This window comes from Nerophis ophidion, linkage group LG11, assembly GCF_033978795.1.
Source record: "Nerophis ophidion isolate RoL-2023_Sa linkage group LG11, RoL_Noph_v1.0, whole genome shotgun sequence".
NCBI lineage: Eukaryota > Metazoa > Chordata > Actinopteri > Syngnathiformes > Syngnathidae > Nerophis > Nerophis ophidion.
In genome coordinates, this window is record NC_084621.1 from 37,182,001 (window position 1) to 37,198,806 (window position 16,806).

Below are 16,806 nucleotides of genomic sequence, written 5' to 3' on the forward strand. Positions count from 1 at the left end.
GATTTATCCGAAGTTGGGAAACTCTTGAGTGTCTGGTTCCAGAATAGCTGGTCTAAGTTAATTCAATCAATCCTTAGTATGTTGAGTCCGTGTTAAGAGCACTTTAGAAAGCACTGATTCGATGGTTCAAGTGGTAATGATAGAAAAGAAATACAGTAAAATAATACAGCACTTAGGTGAGAGATGATAACTGACAGAGTATTCTTTTAACATTTAATCACATTTTCTTATTAGCGCAAGGGTAAAAAGTACAGGAATGATCTTATTTTAGTTTAGTAAAATAAATACATGGAGGCAGTTAGAAATACTATTATATTGTATTTGTTTTAATTATATACGACATGTATAGTCAATGCAAATTCTAAGTAAATATTATTAAGTCTATAACTAACCGAGCAATTTTTGTTTGACCAATTTGCTATTAGGTTATTTTTCTTTTTGTAATCAATATTTAAGATGATGAAATGCCACAAAATCAACTTTAATATTATATTAAATATATTTTAAATTTGATTATTATTAAGACATACTGTACAGGCAGCACGGTGGAGGAGGGGTTAGTGCGTCTGCCTCAGAATATGAAGGTCCTGAGTAGTCCTGGGTTCAATCCCAGGCTCAGGATCTTTCTGCGTGGAGTTTGCATGTCCTCCCCGTGACTGCGTGGGTTCCCTCCGGGTACTCCGTCTTTCTCCCACCTCCAAAGACATGCACCTGAGGATAGGTTGATTGGCAACACTAAATTGGCTCTAGTGTGTGAATGTGAGTGTCAATCTTGTCTGTCTATCATTCTGTGTTGGCCATGCGATGAGGTGGCGACTTGTCCAGGTTGTACCCCGCCTTCCGCCCGATTGTAGCTGAGATGGGCACCAGCGCCCCCCGCAACCCCAAAGGGAATAAATGTTATAAAATCGATGGATGGCATACTGTACAGTATTAAATATATGAAATCAAACTAAAAAAGTTTTTTTCTTTTTTGCTAACAAGATCATTTATTACCAGTTCACTTTATGTTAAATCAATTTGCTTTATTAAACTAAGAATGCAAAAACTAAAGATTTGTTCAAGAAAACCTGCCGGCAAGCGAGTTAAGGTCACAGATTGAGGTCAATATGACTTACCACTTTTTCTATAACATAAAACCCTAATTCTCCCTCATCTCAGGGTAAACCTACTCAGAGTTTGCACTCTACCTGCTTTCTGAAATACCCTGCAGGAAAACTACTTTGTGCTCCTTTCTGATTGACAAAAAATAGTCCATGTTGTTCCTTTTAAAACGGACACTTTCCTGCCTCACATAACAAAAAAAGTAATTTGGGGTATGGCAAAATAAATTAAAAACAATCAAAAAATTACGCCAAAAACAGCACTACTAAGGAGTTATATGCATTCATTTAGCAATTAATTCACTACTCTGCATTAATTATAAATATTGAAAGCACCATCTCCTCGGCATTGACCTTATTTGTCACAATGCAAGATGGCCACCGGTTATATTGCTCATTATAGTCAAACACCCTTATATGATATGCGTCACTTGCAATATATTTTTAATTTTTGGGGGGGGATATATTTTTTTTTTATTATTTCAAATGTGCAAAAAAAAACAAGAGCAAGCATGATTCAATACAGTCCTATAGCCTTAACGGCCATTATAACAAAATTACAACAATGGAGAATAAAAAAAACGAAAACAAATGAGCATTGGACTTTCTCTTTTTTTCTTTTATTTTTTTTTCTTACCTATTTGAAAAGAAGTGAGAAGAAGTATACACTTATTTAATCCCACCCCTTTTCTTTAAATCATAAATTACTCTGAGCCAGAACTACCTGTTCACTCTATGGACAAACTTAATGAACTTGTATATACAAACGTACATAAATGATAAATATATACATACTTATGCACACTACACACATACATAGCCACACCATTACCACAGGTGCTTATGGAAATGGTATAATGCAAAAATAGCAGTACCAGTGCCTCAATGGGCAGCCACAAACTATTTTGTAACACAAGAAACCCAATATCAAAGCCCTTCTTCATCTCTGTACCTCTGGAATACCATGTACCTATCAATCAATCAATCAATGTTTATTTATATAGCCCCAAATCACAAATGTCTCAAAGGACTGCACAAATCATTACGACTACAACATCCTCGGAAGAACCCACAAAAGGGCAAGGAAAACTCACACCCAGTGGGCAGGGAGAATTCACATTCAGTGGGACGCCAGCGACAATGCTGACTATGAGAAACCTTGGAGAGGACCTCAGATGTGGGCAACCCCCCCCCCTCTAGGGGACCGAAAGCAATGGATGTCGAGCGGGTCTAACATGATACTGTGAAAGTTCAATCCATAGTGGCTCCAAGACAGCAGTGAGAGTCCCGTCCACAGGAAACCATCTCAAGCGGATCAGCAGCGTAGAGATGTCCCCAACCGATACAGGCGAGCGGTCCATCCTGGGTCCCGACGAGCGGTCCATCCTGGGTCTCGACTCTGGACAGTCAGTACTTCATCCATGGTCATCGGACCGGACCCCCTCCACAAGGGAGGGGGGGACATAGGAGAAAGAAAAGAAGCGGCAGATCAACTGGTCTAAAAAGGAGGTCTATTTAAAGGCTAGAGTATACAGATGAGTTTTAAGATGAGACTTAAATGCTTCTACTGAGGTAGCATCTCGAACTGTTACCGGGAGGGCATTCCAGAGTACTGGAGCCCGAACGGAAAACGCTCTATAGCCCGCAGACTTTTTTTGAGCTCTAGGAATCACTAATAAGCCGGAGTCTTTTGAACGCAGATTTCTTGCCGGGACATACGGTACAATACAATCGGCAAGATAGGCTGGAGCTAGACCGTGTAGTATTTTATACGTAAGTAGTAAAACCTTAAAGTCACATCTTAAGTGCACAGGAAGCCAGTGCAGGTGAGCCAGTACAGGCGTAATATGATCAAACTTTCTTGTTCTTGTCAAAAGTCTAGCAGCCGCATTTTGTACCAACTGTAATCTTTTAATGCTAGACATTGGGAGACCCGAAAATAATACATTACAGTAATCGAGACGAGACGTAACAAACGCATGGATAATGATCTCGGCGTCTTTAGTGGACAAAATGGAGCGAATTTTAGCGATATTACGGAGATGAAAGAAGGCCGTTTTAGTAACGCTTTTAATGTGTGACTCAAAGGAGAGAGTTGGGTCGAAGATAATACCCAGATTTTTTACAGAGTCACCTTGTTTTATTATTTGGTTGTCAAATGTTAAAGTTGTATTATTAAATAGAGGTCGGTGTCTAGCAGGACCGATAATCAGCATTTCCGTTTTTTTGGCATTAAGTTGCAAAAAGTTAGCGGACATCCATTGTTTAATTTCATTAAGACACGCTTCCAACTGACTACAGTCCGGCGTGTTGGTCAGCTTTAGGGGCATGTAGAGTTGGGTGTCATCAGCATAACAGTGAAAGCTAATACCGTATTTGCGTATGACGTCACCTAGCGGCAGCATGTAGATGCTGAAGAGTACAGGGCCAAGGACCGAACCCTGGGGAACTCCACACGTTACCTTAACATAGTCCGAGGTCACACTGTTATAGGAGACGCACTGCATCCTATCAGTAAGATAAGAGTTAAACCATGACAGGGCTGAGTCTGAAATACCAATTCGTATTTTGATACGCTCTAATAAAATATTATGATCGACGGTATCGAAAGCAGCGCTAAGATCGAGGAGCAGCAACATAGATGACGCATCAGAGTCCATCGTTAGCAATAGATCATTAGTCAGTTTTGCGAGGGCTGTCTCAGTCGAGTGATTTGCCCTGAAACCGGATTGAAAGGTTTCACATAGATTGTTAAACGCTAAGTGCTCATTTAGCTGCTCTGCAACAATTTTTTCGAGGATTTTCGAAATAAAGGGAAGGTGAGACACCGGTCGGTAGTTTACCATGAGGTCTGGATCGAGGTTAGGTCTTTTAAGGAGAGGATGAATAACCGCTTTTTTGAATGCAACGGGAACAGTGCCCGAGGAAAGTGATAAGTTTATAATATTTAGCACTGATGGACCTAATAATACAATATACTATACTTCTTTTAAAACTGGTTTATGTTTGGACATTGCTTTAACTCCACATTCAAACCATTACATAGTTTCACTCTACAAATTGAAATACAAAAACTTTTGATGGTCGTTCTATTACTAAGCATTTTGAAATTAAAATTCCCCCTTAAATTATAATCCCCTCTCGTGTGCTGAACAATTTTTGAATGCGTCCTGGGAGTTTATTTATTTTGGCTTTATACATTCATTGTGCAGTTTGATACAAAATAATATCATTACACTTCAATATTCTTGACTGTAACAATAGTGAATGTGTATGGTCCAGATATCTAACCTTGTTGATGATGCGTACAGCTCTTTTCTGAAGTATAGTTATTGAGTTTAATGAGCTTTTATAATTATTCCCCCAGACTTCCACACAGTAAGTTAAGTATGGTAAGAGTAATGAACAGTAGAACATGTGGGGGGATTTGTGATCCAGAACCTGCTTTGCTTTATTTATTACTGAGATGCTTCTTGACAGCTTAAACTGTACATGTTTTGTATGTTGTTTCCAGTTAATTTGATAGTCAATTGTAACTCCAAGGAATTTTATTTCAAAAACCCTTTCAATATCCACCCCATCTCTTTGTATCTGTACCCTTGTTTCACGTGTCCTCTTTCCAAATAGCATTAACTTAGTCTTAGTCAGGTTTAATGACAATTTATCATAGTCAAACCAAGCTTTTAGTTGACTAATTTCTTCCATAATGACTTCCTGTAATTGATTTAAGTCATCTCCTGAACAAAAAATATTAGTGATTAGTGTCATCAGCAAATAACACTAATTTTAATCATGTAGACACTTTACATATATCATTGATATACAGGATAAACAATTTTGGCCCCAACACTGACCCCTGGGGGACACCACAAGCAATGTCCAAACACGATGAACAGCAATCCCCCAACTTCACAAACTGTTGTCTCTTATTTAAGGAACTTTTAAGCCAGTCTAGTACAACTCCCCTGATTCCATACTTTTCCATTTTAATGATTACTATATAATGGTTAATTGTGTCTAATGCTTTTTTTAGATCAATAAATATTCCCATTGCATATTGTTTCTTGTCTAAGGCATTTTTGATTTCCTGTATTGTTTCAATTATTGCCATTGATGTAGATCCGTTTGATCTAAATCCATTGTAGCAGTCTTGTGTCGTGGGGTTCTTTTGGACCAATGAAGCACACTCAGGCTGGTTGCCAAGTTTACAAAACTTTTTATTTTGTTTCCACCAAAGTGTCTCTCGTTTCGTTTCACGTGCCTTCTTCAGCCCAGCCATGCGTTCCTTCTTCTGGCTTTTTAGCCCCCCTCTGCGGTCACCGACGCTGCTAATAAAGAGACAGGTGATCATATAACTCGTTCCAGCTGAGGTATCAACTCACCTGTCATCTGCTTCCAGCCGGCTCTTGCGCATGCCCTGTCCACAGGCGGTGGGTGGACCACGCCCCGCCTCCCACATGCCTCCACCGTCAGACTCGGGCCGGGCAGCCGTCCGGCCGCGTCCACTCCCCCCCACCCCCCTGCATAGAAGGGCAATAGAGGAAGTCGGCCACGGCCATCTGCGTGCCTGGCCTGTGGACCACCCGGAAGTTGTAGGGCTGCAATGCGAGGTACCACTGGGGAATGAACCGGCGGTAATATCCCGCCAGGCCCAAAAACTGCCTAACCTCCTTTTTTGTCTTGGGGGGTGGACAGGCTGCGATCGCCGCTGTTTTGTCTACATGTGGCCGCACCTGTCCCCCCCCCCAAGTGGTACCCCAGATACTGTACCACCCCCCGGCCCACCGCGCACTTTGCCGGGTTGGCGGTGAGCCTCGCCCGCCTCAAGGATTCGAGCAACGCCCCCACCCGCTGCATGTGTTGGTCCCAGCGGCTACTCTGGATGATGACAACATCCAGCTATGCGGCCGCGTATGCAGCGTGGGGGCGCAGCACCCGGTCCATGAGGCGCTGGAATGTGGCGGGGGGACAGAACAAACCAAACGGAAGTGTCACGAACTGGTACAAACCTTCCAGAGTGGAGAAGGCCGTTTTTTCCTTGGACTTTGGTGATAAGTGAAACTGCCAGTAGCCCTTGGTTAAATCCAGTGTTGTGAAAAAGCGAGCAGCCGATCCAGGAGCTCATCGACTCGGGGCATTAGGTACGCGTCAAAGCGTGAGATTTCACTCACCTTGCGGTAATCCACACAGAAGCGTACGGACCCATCCTTCTTCTCTACCAGACCAATGGGACTACACCAGGCGCTGTGGGATTCTTCTATTACCCCCAATTCCAGCATGATTTTTAATTCTTCCCGAACTACTTTGCGCTTGTGTTCAGGAAATCTGTATGGCCGAGACCCCACCGTAACACCCGGGCTGGTCTCAATGTGATGTTGGATGAGGTTCGTGCGGCCGGGCCGAGAGGAGAACACATCAGAAAAGCGCCGCTGCAGCGCAGCAACATCGGCTTTCTGCGCCAACGTGAGCTGATCGTCACAGGGGAGGGGAGAGGAAGGGACAGAGCGCGGGACCTCTGGTCCCAACTCCTCCTCCACTCTCACAACCGTCACCATGGAAACAGGCCCCGCCTCCTTCCATGCTTTCAGCAAGTTAAGGTAGTAAATTTGGGTGCCTCCACCCCGGTCCGAATGCCGAAACTCATAGTCCACATCCCCCATTTGCTGTGTGACTTCAAAAGTCTCTTGCCAGCGTGCAAGTAATTTAGAGCCAGAACTTGGAAGTAATATAAGTACTTTTTCTCCCGGTGAAAATTTTCTTAGCTTGGCCCCCTTGTTATACGTGCTCTGCTGACGTTCCTGGGCACGGAACAAATTCTCGCGTGCCCCACCGTGTGGAGTTTTGCGCGCATGTCCATAACATACTGGATTTCATTTTTGCTAAAGCTCGGACCTTCCTCCCAGCTTTCCTTAATTATGTCCAACACTGCGCGCGGCCTCCGGCTGTACAATAATTCGAAAGGCATAAAACCTAGGGAGGCCTGGGGTACCTACCGCATCGCAAACATGAGGGTATCCAGCCATTTATCCCAATTTGGTTTGTCCTCGTGCGTGAACTTACGGATTATGGTTTTCAGCATTTTGTTCAAACGCTCCACCACCCTATCTGTTTGTGGGTGATACACACTGGTACGGATCGCTTTAATTCCCAGTAATCCGTATAGTTCCTTTATGGTGCGTGACATAGAGGACGTGTCCTGGTCAATCAGAATCTCTTTCGGGATTCCGACTCGGGAGATGACCTGAAACAGCGCTTGCGCTACACTCTTTGCAGAGATAGAGCACAGGGGCACTGCTTCGGGATAGGGCGTTGCGTAATCCACCAGGACTAACACAAAGCGATATCCCCGTGAGCTCGGGTGAAATGGTCCCTTGAGGTCCATTCCAATTCTTTCGAATGGGACCTCCATGAGCGGCAATGGGCACAAGGGCGCCTTCCGGATGGCCGCTGGATTCACCAGCTGGCATTCCGGACAGGCAGCTCACCAGCGGCGCACGTCTGCCCGAATGCCCGGCAAATAGACCCGGACCATGATTCGATTAAGTGTCTTATCGTAGCCCATGTGTCCAGCCATAGGGTTCACATGCGCGGCCTGGAAAACTATTTCCCGGCAGCGTTTTGGCACCAACAACTGGGGGATTTCCTCTCCTGTTTGATCGTCACGGCTCACTCGGTATAATCTATCTCTCATAATGGAGAAGTGAGGGAATACCCGCGCTGTTCCCGGGCGCATCAGCTGACCGTCAATGTAGTCTACCTGGTCCCAGGCCGCGCGCAAAGTTTCGTCTCGAGACTGCTCGAGGGGAAAATCCTCCGCAGGACACCAATAGGGGGCCGGGGAGGCTTCCCGCGAAGCCCCCGGCTGTTCCCGCTCGGCAGTGTCGAATGGCCCCGCCTCGCCACTGAGAACTGCGCGGATACTCCCCTTTCCTACGGTCCGTGAACGCATCCCCACACGTTGCGTCACTAGAAGGTGAAACCCCGGCCAATTTGTCCCTAATATTATGGGGTGCGTAAAGTGCGCGCTTACAGCAACCTTAACACTATGCTTTTGTCCCCGATACCAAATTGGGACAATGGGATACGTGTGTACATTCCCATGAATACACTTAATTCGCCCTTGTGTCGCTTGCCTCAACGCCCCGGGTCGAACCAGGTTTTGGTGGATCATGGACTGTTTTCACCCCGAATCCACCATTGCCCGGTATGTACTCCCTTGTACCCTTACCGGGACACAGTACGCCTACCCTGGATCGGAGGCGGGTGCTGGGGGCTTGACAACCCGCATCACCTGTCCCACTTCCATCAGGGAGCAATCCCTCTTCACGTGACCGGGTTGGCCGCAACCCCAGCACACCGGCCCTGGCGTTCGAGGTGCCATCTGCGGGGGAAGCCCCTTCTGCCCATGGCCGGTATCCTGCACAGAAGGAGGAACAGAGGACACTTTACAACCCCCATATCCCCCCCTCAATGGTGCTGGTCGATGGTGTTTTGTGTGTGTGTGTGTGTGTGTGTGTGTGTGTGTGTGTGTGTGTGTGTGTGTGTGTGTGTGTGTGTGTGTGTGTGTCCGGGCCGGTAACCTGCTCCATTGCTGCCTCCTGCGTCCGCCCCGCTCCATCTTTGTGGCGCTGGTGTGGGTCTTTCGGCCGCTCGTGGCGCCAGGGTGGGTCTTTCGGCTGTCTTTGGGCTCCCCTCCCGGTGAACCGCCAGGTGGTCCTCGGCCAGGGCCACCGCGGCCATCAGGTTCCGCGGGTGATGGTATCGCACCCAAGCGATTCTGAATGGGTTGGCCTCGACGAATTGTTCCAGGAGGATCCTTTCGAACATTTTGCTGTCGGCCTCCTGGGGTTCGAGCCACCGGGTGGCGCCACTCTGGGCCGCTGCGCCAGTGAAAACGGGCGATCCTCGGGACCCAGCTGCATTGCGCGGCACCGGCGTCGATGGTCTTGGGGCTGGCTGCCGACCCGGTCCAAAATTGCACGGCGTAAGCTGGGGAAGTGCATCCGGGCGTGTTCCGGGAGACTATGCGCAGCCCGCTGCGCCTCCCCCGCCAGGAGCGGCAGCAATTTGACACCCCACTCGGTCTCTGGCCAGCCGTATGCTGCTGCTGTGGCCTCAAAAATGTCCAGGAATACCTGCGGGTCTTCTTCCTCCGTCATTCTTTGCATGGAGGCCTCTTTCGCCGTTCCTCCCATCTGGCTCACCAGCGTCTGCAGGATCTGTGTTTGTTGGCGGCTCGCCTCCATTTGTTGCTGGGTGGCTGCCGACACCTCCGCCAACACTCTCCCTAGCGCCTTCTTGGTCCTTGCTTTGTTGGGCGCCAGATGTAGCAGTCTTGTGCCGTGGGGTTCTTTTGGACCGATGAAGCACACTCAGGCTGGTCGCCAAGTTTACAAACTTTTTATTTTGTTTCCACCAAAGTGTCTCTCTTTCAGGAAGTCTCTCGTTTCGTTTCACGTGCCTTCTTTAGCCCAGCCGTGCGTTCCTTCTTCTGGCTTTTCAGCCCCCCTCTGCAGTCACCGACGCTGCTAATAAAGAGACAGGTGATCAGATAACTCGTTCCAGCTGAGGTATCTACTCACCTGTCATCTGCTTCCAGCCGGCTCCTGTACCACGCTCCGCCTCCCACACCCATATTGACAGTCGGGGAGTAAATTATGTTTTTCTATAAATGCATCTAACCTGTTATTGAATAGTTTTTCTAATATTTTAGAGAATTGTGGAAGTAAAGAGACGGGTCTATAGTTTGTGGAGTGGTGTTTGCTCCCAGTTTTAAACAGAGGTATAACTTTAGCTATTTTCATTAAATTTGGAAATGTGCCGGTTTGAAATGACAGATTACAGATATATGTTAATGGTTTTGTTTTTCACCAATGCCATACTAATGTCATTGGAGTCCGTAGATATTTTGTTCTTACATTTGTTTATAATATCCAACACTTCTTCTTCACCCACTGCATTTAAAAACATACAATTGAGATTTCTCTCCAACAATCCCTCTATATTTTTACCAGTTGTCTGTGAATCTGGGATTTTTGCTGCAAGTTCGGGTCCAATACTTGCAAAGAATTTATTGAAGGCATGAGCCACATCTTCAATTTTATAATTTTCTTTACCATTATTCATGAAATATGTTGGATAGTTATTTGAAGAGGTACTGTTTCTTATAATATTGTTGAATAAATTCCATATTCCTTTGATAATATTTTTATTATCATCTAGTAATTTCTTATACTAATCGCTCTTATTTGACCTCATAATATGAGTTAACTAGTTTTTATATTTTTTATATTTATTTTCTGCTTCTTTTGTTTTCAATCTTATAAATTCCCTGTAAAGAGTGTTTATTCTTTTTGCAACCATTTTGCAATCCCTTTGTGATCCAAGGACAATTAGTATACTTTCTTTTGCTGATGCATTCTTTTATTGGGCAATTTTTATCATATAATGACCTAAATATTCTCAAGAATATATTGTAAGCACTACTAACATCACCATTTTCATTAATTACATCCCAATTCTGCGCCAGTAAATCATGTTCAAATGAACTAATGGATTCCTCTGATCTCGTTCTTCTGTATTGGGTTGGCTTTTCTAATTTTTGTGTCCTGTAGTTACCATCAAATATCAGAAAAACTGGTAGGTGGTCAGTGATATCTTTGATCAACAGCCCACTTACGGTCTTATTCTCAATATCATTGGTGAATATGTTGTCGATTAGAGTGGCAGAGTGGGATGTAATTCGACTAGGTCTGGTGATTTTGGGATATAGACTTATACTGTACATTGTGTCAATGAAATTAACTATATCATTATTTTTACTGGGATTTAGTAGGTCAATATTAAAGTCTCCACAAATGAAGACAGCTTTATTAACATTACTCTTCTTTGAAAACAGGCATTCCATCCAATCTGTAAAACGTGCAATGCTTGTACCTGGCAATCTGTATATACAACTAATAATGACATTTCTACTTTTTTTCCATTCAAATTTCAACCGTTAGACACTCAAGTAGGTTATCAACTACAGTTGTCATATCATCCAGACGTTTGAATCTCAAGGTGCTATTCACATAGATTGCCACCCCTCCGCCCCCTTTGTTTTGTCTATTTACATTGATAAGGTCATAACCATCCAGTTCAAAATCTGACGCTTTTTCACTGTTAATCCAAGTTTCAAATACTGCAATTATGTTAAATGGTTGTGAAAAGGTGTGTAAATATTCTTTGATGTCCTTGAAATTCCTGTTTAGGCTTCTACTATTGAAATGGATAATTGATCATTTGCCTTTAGTAATAATATTCTGGTTGTACTGTTCATACAGGAGGGTATTCTGCAATGTCAGTGTACTTGCTAGAGTGGTCTAATTTGCTAATTGTGTGTGCAGGAGGATCAGTTTGGAATGTATGCCCTATACAGCAAGAATAAGCCCCGGTCCGACACACTGCTCAGCAGCCATGGGAACGAATTCTTTAAGGTGCGTCTGGAAACTCTGGTTACTTACCTCGTGGGGTGAAAAGGTCAGCACTGAAGCACAATTGTGTGTTTTTTTTTTTTGATTGATTGATACTTTTACTTGTAGATTGCACAGTTCATTACATATTCTGTACAATTGACCACTAAATGGTAACACCCGAATAAGTTTATCAACTTGTTTAAGTCGGGGTCCACGTTAATCAATTCATGGTAGTAAAAGGAAGTGAAAGAGGCCTTGTAACATACAGTGCAACTGCAATGTGTCGAGTGTAAATATAAGCCTGTGTTAAAAAATGTACCCCAAAGCATTTCAGCAGTTTTCATTTAACATACCGTGTTTGTGTAAAATCTTACATGTTATTAATACAATAGATCAAGTACCACTTCAGAAAACACTGTTGTACCAACATATATGGTATATTTACTGATATGGGGGTGGAACTTTTGGTACTTTTTGTACATTAAAAATGGTAAATCCAATGTAGGTCAATATACATTATACAAAGCTATCTGAATAAAACAGCAGGGTTCCCCGCAGCGCTTTGTTGAGCCACCGCCTAAACCAGGGGTAGGGAACCTATGGCTCTAGAGCCAGATGTGGCTCTTTTGATGACTACACCTGGCTCTCAGATAAATCTTATCTGACATTGCTTTACACGATGAGTAATGAACAAATCCTCTGGTAATCACAGTGTTAAAAATAACATTCAAAATATAAAACATTGTCATGCATTTTAAACCATTCATCCGATTCTGCCGCACCTGTTCAAGAAGTCGCATTAATGGTAAGAAGTATTTTATTTATTGTTGCTTAGCTTCAGAATAAGAATATTATTAAAACGAATAAGAGACCTATTATCCTCTAAAAATGTTGGTCTTACTTAAAAATGCACGAATTTAGTTGTATTCAGTGTTTATATATATATATATATATATATATATATATATATATATATATATATATACATATATATATGTATATATATATATATATATATGGCTCTCACGGAAATACTTTTAAAAATATTTGGCTTGTATGGCTCTCTCAGCCAAAAAGGTTCCCGACCCCTGGCCTAAACTAAAGTCTTAAAAAAAAAAGAGAGAGAGACGCCACCACCTTAACTAACAAATATTCTGGGGGAAACACTGAAACAGCCACATCTTCGCTTTTGTGTTTAATGTGATAAAGTAAAATACAGTAGTGTTATATCTAATACAGTGGTACCTCGCTTTCGTTTGGTTTCCGACAAGAATTTAAACCCCGATTTTTGTTATAATATGTTCCCAGTTTTGTATACCGTATGTTACGGCCAAACATTGCATGTGACAAACTTATCTTTTTGCCCATGGGACCAAAGAAAGTTGCACGTTGCAACACTTTGATAAAGAAGTTGAGAACCACTCTTAAATTTAAGAAATAACACATAGCAATGTACAAAGGTGGCGTTCGTGTGGCTCTCCCCTCTTGTCTTCCCTCACCACTTCAACAACAAAAAGTCAATGATATAGGTAAAAGTTGCAAATAGGAATGAAACCATATGAACATTTTATTGTGACCAAAATGACCATGGTTATCATTATCATCGGGGTATTGTTGAATGTGCTCACACAGTGCTTATACACACACTGAAATCTTTTGACTAAGTTACTTATCTTTTTAAATAATAAAAAAAAAAAAACAATAGACAGTGTTTCTTATGCTTCACTGATAGTGTTTTATTTAATCTGTTTTAATGGTTACGCTTTTATTTTTTAAATATTGGTTTGTACTGTAGCACTCAAATATTTATTTAAATGAAAAGTGCGTAATAAATCAAATCTATAATTATAATTTATTATTTCTAGTGGGCGTTGTGAGGTCCTACTCTGATAAGCAGTCCTTGACCGCACCGTAAAAAAAATCGATTACTCTGTTCTCACAGCTTGTAGATTCAATGTGCACAACTGAATATCTTAGTTGCTCAGACAGTAATGTGTTTATATAAATTCAGATTGGTGTATTACGTTTCATAATGGGGAAAATGTTAATGTCCTTTGTTTTGATGTTGGAATTTAATCTAGCGATCTTGCGCCAGTCAGTCAGTGAGTTCATCACAGTGCAGTTATCATCACTGTTTTTTGATAATTTTGTTATACAAAATGGTAATACTAACTGTCGAAAGTTTTACCCTGGTTGTATTTTATACCTTTTATCGTTACATCCCTAGTGGCCAGGTATGTTTTTTATATAGAACATAGTTTGTACACAAGGCAATTCAAAGTGCATTGCAGATGCATAACATTTGAAAAAGGTGAATACAATTGTAAGTAAAAAAAAAATTTATGTAAGTGATCTTTAACATAATTGGTCTTATTTATTTTCCGTTTACATGCATGCATTATTTTCTGTAGGTAAAACTATCATATTTCGATATAAAATGATTATTTTTAAATGTTTAGGAAGGATTATTTGGATTTACATAATTTATTATTGCTACAGTTTTGTACAATTCGATTTTCAACTCACATTACTGACAAAAAAAAACAGATACTACTATAATATATGATATTAGGAATATATAAAATTGTTATTTTTACAACATATACGGCCAATAAAAAGACAAATGAGATACACTTTGACATACCCAATATTAGAGAGATTTCCTAAAAAAATAGATATATAAAATCTTTATGAACAATATGTGGTATTCTGAATAATGACATTACATTCCTCACTCATTCCAGAATAAACAGCTGGATTTGGGGGACAAGATGGACCTGGCGTCCTACCTGCTGAAACCCATCCAGAGGATGAGTAAATATGCTCTACTGCTGAAGGACCTCATTAAGGAGTGCAGCCAGTCCCAGACGCAGGAACTGAGTGACCTCCGCACCGCTGAGGAGATGGTCAAGTTCCAGCTTCGCCACGGCAACGACCTGCTGGCTATGGACGCCATCCAGGGCTGTGATGTAAGTTATAGCAGGGCTCGAATTTAACCATGGCAACTGCAGTATTTGCCGCATCCGCCCTTGTCACTTGTCGTAATGACCTAAAAAATTGACCAGCATTTACGTCAAGAACATGCCGTGACCGCTCGCGGTAAAATTCCAGATGGTTAATAACACTGTTTAAATTTTTAATTACAGAAAAAACGTAATTTATCAATGCATATTAGGCAACTGCCGAGTTCCTGAATACTGAAGCGTCGCAGCGTCTGCGCACTCCGCTCAGGAAACATGGCAGCAACTTCATGGACTTTGCTTTGAAAATGTTCCGATCGCTTCGTTTCGCTTCATTTCAATCGCTTCTACTTCCGTGGAGTTTCGGTGTGCGATTAAGAGCGCAATGCTGTTGGAGGAGAACAATATTTGATGTCACAGTTTAATTTTGAACGTTCAGCTGGCATCAATCCATTAACTGCTGGGACTGACAGTTAACATGCAGCAGACAATGTGTCGGAAACGTTGCTACAACTTGTTTATAAAGTCTGTAGTTTGTTGACTGGAATGCACACTTGTCCTTTAGATAGACAGATAGATAGATGGATGGATGGATGGATGGATGGATGGATGGATGGATGGATGATAGATAGATAGATAGATAGATAGATAGATAGATAGATAGATAGATAGATAGATAGATAGATAGATAGATAGATAGATAGATAGATAGATAGATAGATAGATAGATAGATAGATAGATAGATAGATAGATAGTACTCTATTGATTTTTTCAGGAGAGTTCCTTTAGGAAAATTAAAATTCCAGCAGCAGTGTACAGAGTTGAGATCAATTTAAAAAAGTAAAAAGTAAATAATGGGGGTTTAAATGGAAAAAAAAAAAAAAGAGAGAATTATTACAATAAGAATAAAAATAAAAAGCAACAATGGGAATATAAATATAAGAGTAAAATAAGAATATAACAAGAGAAACTAGGCAGTAGTGACCATGTTATGAAAACGTATTGCACTGTTATTGTTTTGCATCCCCTGTCATCCTAGTACCCCCGGCCCCCCTCCCCAGAGAGGAGTTGCACAGTCTTAGATAGATAGCTAGATAGATAGTACTTTATTGATTCCTTTAGGAGAGTTCCTTCAGGAAAATTTAAATTCCAGCAGCAGTGTACAGAGTTGAGATCAATTTAAAAAAAAAATTGGGTTGGTGGTAGCTGGGTGTATAATAGAGCCCTGAATAGTAAGGATACATGGGATTCTGGGTATTTGTTCTGTCGTGTTTATGTTGTGTTATAGTGCGGATGTTCTCCTGAAATGTGTTTGTCATTCTTGTTTGGTTTGGGTTCACAGTGTGGCACATATTAGTAAGAGTGCTAAAGTTGTTTAAACGGCCACCCTCAGTGTAACCTGTAGTGCTGTTGAATAAGGATGCCTTGCAGTCTCTTACGTGTGTCTGCAATAGTCTCGTCAAACAATTTTTGGGCTATTTGTACAAGCTGTAGAGGGCCGTAGTGACATCATTGTACGCCCTTATTATTGTTCATTTGGTGAACACCAGCCTACAATCTAGTGAATAATTACTCTGAAATTCGGGAGTCTCCCGGGAAAATTGGGACGGTTGGCAGGTGTGACGCTGTCAAGCGGCATTCATATAAAACTTGCGGGACGCACTAACATTACATTTTCATATTAAGGTGCAGGCCGTGTGTCTGAGACCCCTGGTTTATAATAGCACAAAGCAAAAAAAAACTCTGTATGCAGTATTATTTCATTATAAATTTCAAATGAGTTATGTGGCTCCCATTGTTTTCTTTACTTTGTGAAACGGGTCAAAATGGCTCTTTGAGTGGTAAAGGTTGCCGACCCCTGATCTATGTGGACAAAAAGTGCAGTTACGTCTTATGTCCATAAGATGGCATCTTGTGAATTTTTCACAATTATTTTTATTTATTTATAGTATTATTTTGTTTCTAAAATATTACTTTATTTATAATGCTTGTGTTGCTTTCATATGCACATCCAACTTTTGTACTTGAGGTGCATATATACATTTTCAATGTGTTTGTGTTTAAAAAAAAAAAAAAAATTTGGTTTATGTGTTTTAGTATAAGTATTTTTTTTAAATTTTGAGCACATTTAAAATTACTGCGATACTAATGATAACCGTGATAAGAAATTGTTATACCGTGACATCCCCATAATGGACAAATGTAACGTAAGTGTTTTGTCGAATAAATTGATAAAAACACCCCAACATGACATATTGAACTGTTTAAGACATCGCATAATTCAC

General features: G+C 41.7%; 1 protein-coding gene across 4 annotated transcripts in view; it reads left to right on the plus strand.

The window, feature by feature from the left end:
- Positions 1-16,806, plus strand: part of zgc:158766 (uncharacterized protein LOC100009641 homolog) — a 64,783-nt gene that overhangs the window by 37,938 nt on the left and 10,039 nt on the right. For all 4 annotated transcript variants that reach the window (XM_061915799.1, XM_061915797.1, XM_061915796.1 and 1 more), the window contains exons 16-17: positions 11,492-11,581; positions 14,305-14,529. In XM_061915799.1, coding sequence (XP_061771783.1) covers positions 11,492-11,581; positions 14,305-14,529 — 315 coding nt within the window. The remainder of the gene's footprint in view (positions 1-11,491; positions 11,582-14,304; positions 14,530-16,806) is intronic.